Genomic DNA, 7,623 nt, shown 5'->3' with positions numbered 1-7,623 from the left:
AAAATTAAAAACATTAATTTTTGTATGTATACTACCGTCAGTACTAGCTACAGGAGACTCATTTCCATCATAATTTGAAAAACTTGAAAATAGTTTTTTTGCTACTTTTTTTTTTTCCTCTTCCTAATTTAAATTTATTGGGTTAATTGGTTCAGACTCAGACATAGATCATCTACTAATAACTGTTCACGTTCTTTGGCCTTGCTAATAGAGTCTATTAAAAATATATAGGTTTTACATTTATAATGGTTATAGGTAGGAATAAATATATTATTTTAATAGTTATATGAAAAAATATTAATATAATATGTAGTATATTCTACTTTTCCTCCCCTTATACCATCATCCATCAAGGGTTGGATGTGGAAAAATAAAAAGTAAAATAAGAAATATCACCATAATATGGTAGACCAATCATTTTCACATCGTAATCCAACCAATCATTAGATGGGTTTCCACATTTGTTGATTAATGCACTTGTCATTTTTGTTTAGACCATTTGCATATAATATCACCATTATCTCTTTTAAATAACCAGTTATTAGGAACAACAGAACACTCCTTTGTTTTTAAAAATATTATGACATTCCACTGAAAAAATAATATAGATTACATTTTTATAATTATTAAAAAAAAAAAAAACAATAAAATATACCTATTACATTTACCCATTTTACCTAGTAACTTTAAATATCAGGCACATGGAATTTTTAACTAAATATATATTAGTATTATATATATTTATATAATATATATTATTAATTTTAACATTTAAGTAAGTACATGCTGTTTATAATCTTACTCAGAAAATTAATTATTTACCCTTTATGCTATCTCTTAAAGTATAAATTAATATTTAAAATTTAAGATTATAAATAGATTAAGTACTATACCTACCTATACATGTATTAATTATCATAATATAAAATCCTGGTTATGCACTGCTATAATAGATGTAAATATATATAATATATATATACATGTATTATTAGGTACCATGCTAAAAGCGTTATCACCTGAGAGGGCGCTACACCCGCTTGCATTTTCTGTCTTCTTACAAACGCATACCTACCCATGACAAAATATTTTATTTTGTTTTATTTGTCATGCGCATACCTCACTAGCAATAGATTGTACTCAAAGTAGATCACGTTAAGCTCTGTTATTTTACAAATTTAAGTGAATTAATTCATTATACAATTTTAAAGTAAGATTATTATTATCTAGACAATCTCATAACTTTTTATTGGGTAGGTATCTAAATTTTTATTCAGAGCGAGTTAGAGTACCTATTTTAAAATTGTTAAATTGTTTGTACATCTTAAAATAGGTACTCATAACTCGTTTAAAATTGTGGTAAAACTCATGGTAGTTATTATTTATCACTATAATTCAGAACTAAATATATATATAATTTAGACTTCTAGAGAAACCTATGCTATATGTGTTTTGAGATGGTAATAATGCAAGCAACTAAAATAAAAACTTCGCAGAGAAGTATTATTTAAAAGTTGTATAGAAATCTTAAAGTAACGTTTCAATGATGTTACACTATATAAGTTTTGTCATTGAACTTCTAAGAGATGTTCATGCATATGTTTTGAGATGTTAATAATGCGACTAAAATAAAAACTTCGCGGCGAAGTATACATTTTAAAGTTACATAGAAATCTTATGGTAACTTCTCAATGCTGAAATATTATATTAGAATCATTAATCTGTTTCGCATAGATAACCATGCCATGTTATATTAAGAAATTGATAATGTGACCAAAATCTAACTTCTCACAGAAGTTGTGTGAATCCTTTTGCACAGTGGGATATTTTCCATTCGTTTTATTTCTGACAAAAACTGATCTGGTGTAATTATGAAAACATCTAATTTATTCATTTGAACGTTGAAATTATTCTTTGTAACCACGTTACAATATATCTAATTCATTAAATATTTTCAATCAGGGATATTAATTTAAAATAATAATTTGTTTATTTTCGTCTGCTAATTGAATATCTATGGTGTAATAGTTTTTTCAATTTTTTCATATTTTATCAAATAATAATTTATTGTCATAAATGTTGTTATGGTTTCATTAAAATTTGTTATTGTGCTTCTTAAAATAAATAGAAACTTGGTCTTCAACTATGTGTATCATATTTTTGATCATCTTAATTTGTTAATCGAACTATCATACCTTCTTACATCATCAGCGTCGGCAATGCCGAACATCCACTGTAATGCCGAACCCCCAGATTCAAATGATCGCCTAACCTTTTTACTATGCCTAGCCATTTGTCTAATAGTCTGTGTATCTGTGTTAATTTTTTTTACACGCTTCTCCAACTGATTTAGAGTTATTTGGTTGGAGTTATTAATTGCAAATGAGTTGATTGATTTTAACATGTTATTTACATCGATTAAGGCTATTTATTAGATATTTTAAATCTATAAATTTATTGATGGTCCAACTACTTTTACATAATTTACCTTCTCCTATTATTTCGTACTGTAATCCTGGACTATTGGTGGTAAGAGTGAGGTTATAAAATGCAGCATCTTGATTTTTACTGGAAATAATATGATTGGTTAGCAGCAATAGTAGTAGTTATGGTACGACAAATCACATTCCAGGCATCCATTTTTGTTTTAATTCTATGATAAATAAAAAATTATGTATAATATGTAAATTAAAAATTGAATAAAAAAAAATTTGTAAAAAAAAAAACAATTTTCTTACCTGTTTCGATGTTTGAACTTCTTTGATCACTCGAACATACACAATAAAATATGAACAAGGTAAATATTGTAAAATAGGTACTTTACGTAAAAACTCGCGGCGCCTGATGATAACCAAGTCATACGATATTACCACTGATCCCCTTTGGTCATCACATTGTCCTTATATATTAATTATATTATATTGTTGATGTTATACCAGTTGTAATATTTTTATAATCTTACCCTAGATACAACAAGCTTAAAATGATTACCATATTAACTTACTGTTACATTGTTACACAATATTGTTTTCTTAGCCAAGTTTTTAAATACCAACATTTTTGTTATTACCTAGGTATGTTAATTTATTTTTTTTTAATAATAGTTTTACTTATTACGTATATGGTTGTTTTTTAACCTTGTTTTTAAATATTATATCATATTTTATGAAATGCTTAAAACAACATAATAATTAGGTAATTAAAAACATTAAACATTAAATATATAAAGTAACGTATACGTATTTATACATTGGACAATAACAATTATAGTTCATATTTTATTCGACTACTAAAATAAGTGTGCGTGTGTTTTATTCCGTTAAAAAAAAATCGTCGTTTCTTTATTGTATGAAAATGGCTTTGCAAAATATTTTTTTGTTATCAATCGCTCAGCTCTTAACTTAAAAGAAGCAATTAAATTACTTAAAAAACCAAATTTAAACAGTGATGACATAGTACAGTGTATAACTTGGAACCAAAACCAGGTTTTTGGTATATGTGTGCGTATAATCAAAGTTCTGCTGACAGTATTGAATGGCAATCAACAGGCACTCGTTTATTGCCTAATGAAAAAAATCCCATCGTACTGGTCGAAAACTTTTCATCATCCGAAAAAGTTGAATAAAGGGTTTTTTAAAATTAACGAAAAAAAAACGAATATGACGCTACTTTGGTTAACTATTCAGATTTGGACCCTACAGTTGAGAATTTAAAAGAACACATGTTTCTAAAAAAAGATCCATCAAAAATATTATGAAAAACCGTTTCAAACTAATAAAAAAGATTGTAACTCTGTTTCTAATAAACTAATTGAAAATGAACCTGCAGAAAAATATGTCAGGTAGGTACAACTAACATTATGCGTTGTTTTTCTTATAATTGTTTTGAAAATTCAATATTCAATACATTTTATTTTATAATTATTATTATATTAGTAAGAATGTAGGTAACACAAACTTTATATTTCATTATGATGATGAATTATATTGATTTCTATCTTTCATACCGTTGAATATATTGTTACATAAGTATTGGCATTTCCTTTAAATAATTTAATTTTCTAAATCTTTCGCCTATTTATATGGAATTTGAAATATTTTTCCAAACTTGAATATTATGTAGTATACCTGTATACTAGTATACAAACAATTAATTATGTTTTTTTTTTTTTTTAAGTAGACGAAATTTAAATGAATCAATTAATTTATCGAGAGTAACAGTATAAATTCTGATACATCACACGAGTACATAGACTTTCAAAGGTAAATATTTTAAACACAATGACAATATTATAAATTATTAATCTTTTTTTTTTAATATACTCGTATATTTATTATGTTGTAATATCAATAGTACAAGTATTGAAGCAACACCTGTTGGAACAGAAATAGACTTTTTAGGAGCTGATAATGCTCCACCTGAATCATCATCAAGGGATGAACAAAATCTCAACAAACCTAGTATGAAGTATGTTTTAGATTAAGAATATAATATGTTTTCGATTTAAAAAAAATATAAAACATAACTATAAAAGTTATAAGCTTAGTAAATTTTACGTAATTCTTATCGGGTTAATTTTAAATTTTTATTAGTGTAATTATTTAGTCTGTATATATATAAATATAGTATATTATATTAATATATATGTATACGCGTAAAATATTTTGAATAGATACCTAATATATTTTTTATGCGTTTTAAATTTATGATTATTCAATATTTTTGTAGAAATTAAATAAAATTTAAATATTTTTTTATTATTTTTAGTTGTCTTCCTGGTGATGAAAATATTATTTTAACGCCATTGTCTAATTTAGAATGTGTAAGAAAAATCAGGGCCGTAGAGAGAAAAGTTCAGGCCAGGGAGGAAAATGCTTAAGGGCCCCTATTAGTGGTGGTTCCAGGAGCCACAATCACCCTCCCAAGACCAAATAAATTTCAAATATTTATACCTTTTCTATTTTAAATAACACAGTAAAAACACAAATTTGTAAACAATATTACTTATATTATTTATACCTTTTTATTTTAAAATAACAAAGTAAAAGAAAACACAATTTTGAAAACAATATTACCAGGTTGTTTTTAATTAATTGATTTTTAAATAATGTACATCTTTACATGTATTCACACATTACACATTAGTTATAAAATACATTAATTATAATTAATTACTATAATTTAGCTTTTTGCTTTAGCCGGCCGAAGCAAAGCAGTCGAGTGATTTCTTTAAAATCCAATTGCCTTGCTAATCCTGATTCTAAACATAGAGTCCTAACCCGAAAACTCTCGATTGTGAAGAACAAGAGCGGTTGAAAATTTTTAATTCTTGCAAGTACGCTGAAAGAACGCTCAGCACTAGCAACTGAAACTGGCAAGGTACAAAATATGCGTAAAGCCACACAAACATTCGGAAAAAGAGTGTCCAAATTTTTTGATGTGATCTCGTTCAATAACTCATAAGGAGAACAATTAGTTGTGAAATTTTCTTTGTAGATATGTTTAAGGTGAATCATTTCAGTTATTAGTTCTTGAGATACGTCAGTATCGTATTTTTTTACAAAATTAGCTGCAGTATCCTGAATTCGTTCTTCAGACCATGCAACAAATTGCCACAAAAAAGAAAAAATATCGTTCAACTTTTTTATTGCAACAAAACGGTTATTTATTCCTGCTATAACTGAATCTATAAAATAACAAAATGTTATCTTTTAAAGTCAGTTCTTCGTCAGTAATCATACATTCTTCTTCATTGTTTTTGAAAATGTTTTTTGAAAATACTTTTACGCGTTTTCTTTTCCGACTGACCTGCAACTCAGATGAAGTATTCTTTAATCCACTTGCAACTATTTTACATTCTTGTAAAATAGTATTCCAATTATTTCTTATCAGCTGCAAGTCTGCTATTAAACTCTCCAGATTTATTACTTCAACATCAATAGTAGAGTTTCTGGCTTGAAGAACGACATTTCTTTCGTTTATTATACAGAGAACTTTAAACCATATAGATGCCATAACAATACATTCAAATTTGTTAATGTATTTTACAATACCTTCGATATCTCGACGAGATTCTGCAGTTAAATTAAGTTGTTTTACGTCCTCTAGTGCATTTTGCAGTCCTGGTAGATTATTCACGAATGGTTTTACAGCATCTATCCTAGCTGACCATCTTGTATTTGATAGACCGTGAAGTGAACCTGATATATTTTTTTTCAAAATTTCCCAACGTTGTGGACTGCTGCTGAAAACATTATAACATTTTTGGACAACTCCAAAAAAAGTAATTGCTTTCGTACAACACTCAGCAGAGTCAACTCCACATAGATTTAAGCTGTGAGCTGCACATGGTGAGTAAATAGCATATGGATTATCTTTTAGTATATGACTTTGGGCACCATTGTATTCACCTTTCATATTAGAGCCGTTATCATAGCCTTGTCCGCGACAGTCGGTTAGTAGAAATGTTATACTTTTTTAAAGTTTCACGAATCAAGTCTGCAATGGCTTCACCTGTTTTTTTATTGCAGTCCAAAAAGCTAAAAACCGTTCTTTAATATCATATATTTTCTTTGGCGTCAAAATGGAGGTAACGCAAAATAAATGTAGTTTGTTCAACATGAGCTGAATCAGGTGTAGCATCAACAATAATGGTATAGTATTTAGCACTACTTCGCTCAATTAATATAACTGACATCACATGATCTGCACACAAGCTTATGAATTCATTTTGTATTTCAGCTGAAAGGTAGTGGACTTGTAAACGTTGATGCAGCTGTTGAGACTTTTTCACTTTTTCTAAATGCTGTCTTAAGATAGGGTCATAGTGGCTTATTAGTTCTAAAATCCCTAAAAAGTTTCCATTATTTGGTTCTCCTACAATATGACTTTCTCCTCTTAAAGCCAATCCTCTTTCGCCTAAAAATAAAATTGTGTCTAAAACACGTGTCAAAATGTCTCTCCATTTTTGGGCTTCGTGAGCAATTTGTTTGCACACTAGCTTGTCAATCGAACTATCATTTTTTATTCGTATTTCTACTTCACGCCACTTCACAAAACATTGAATGTGATCTTTATTGTTTTCATGTGATGGTAATCTTTCATATAATTTTCTCCAAATTTTATCTTTTGAGTATCCATCAGGGCTACTGAGATAGGAACAATTTAATGTGCTTATTTTGAACAAACGGCAAGGAAAACAATAAAATGCATTTTTTATGTGACTCCACACTAACCAATCGCGTTTTACTTTTTCACTATTTGGCAAAGTTTAGAAAGTAATGATAATGGAAACGGTTCATTCAGTCGATCACGAGGAAAAGACGTTGGCTTTTGATGGATGATGCCTTGACAATAATGTTTTCAATTAATTGTGTTTGCAATATATTGGTTGTCAAAGTACCAATATCGTAATGATAATTATAAGTATTTGTTAGTGATTGGGAATTTGATTGTTTTTCTGTACAAATAATATCGTCATTTACTTCTGGTAAACATTCAGGTTTACCACTATAATCAACGACTACGGTATCAGATTCTTCTACAGCAGGATTTTTCGTTTCTATATTCTGAGTAACCTGAGTAGGCTTCTCTTTTGCACAAAATTTGAAAGCAGATAGAGTTGAT

The 7,623-nt window shown here is 28.0% G+C and overlaps 1 protein-coding gene and 1 pseudogene across 1 annotated transcript; one reads left to right on the top strand and one right to left on the bottom strand.

The window, feature by feature from the left end:
- The first annotated feature begins 3,351 nt into the window (after nt 1-3,351).
- On the top strand, nt 3,352-4,876 carry LOC126554885 (uncharacterized; annotated as a pseudogene).
- Nucleotides 4,877-5,171: 295 nt separating this feature from the next.
- LOC126554884 (uncharacterized) lies at nt 5,172-6,414 on the bottom strand. Its single transcript, XM_050209888.1, has 2 exons — nt 5,739-6,414; nt 5,172-5,683 (listed from the first exon to the last, which is right to left on the bottom strand). The coding sequence occupies exons 1-2, from the start codon at nt 6,412-6,414 to the stop codon at nt 5,172-5,174; spliced, it is 1,188 nt and encodes a 395-aa protein (XP_050065845.1).
- Nucleotides 6,415-7,623: the final 1,209 nt, after the last annotated feature.

The sequence above is a fragment of the Aphis gossypii genome, unplaced genomic scaffold (assembly GCF_020184175.1).
Source record: "Aphis gossypii isolate Hap1 unplaced genomic scaffold, ASM2018417v2 Contig00636, whole genome shotgun sequence".
Classification (NCBI taxonomy): Eukaryota; Metazoa; Arthropoda; class Insecta; order Hemiptera; family Aphididae; genus Aphis; species Aphis gossypii.
This window is presented reverse-complemented; position numbering and strand designations above follow the sequence as displayed.

What these genes read in the sequence shown, in the direction of transcription:
- LOC126554884 (XM_050209888.1), bottom strand. Translation starts at nt 6,414, where the DNA reads ATGAAAGGTGAATACAATGGTGCCCAAAGTCATATACTAAAAGATAAT. An exon ending in CAAAAACAATGAAGAAGAAT is followed by an intron (nt 5,684 to 5,738) that starts GTATGATTACTG and finishes GTTATTTTATAG; the next exon opens with ATTCAGTTATAGCAGGAATA.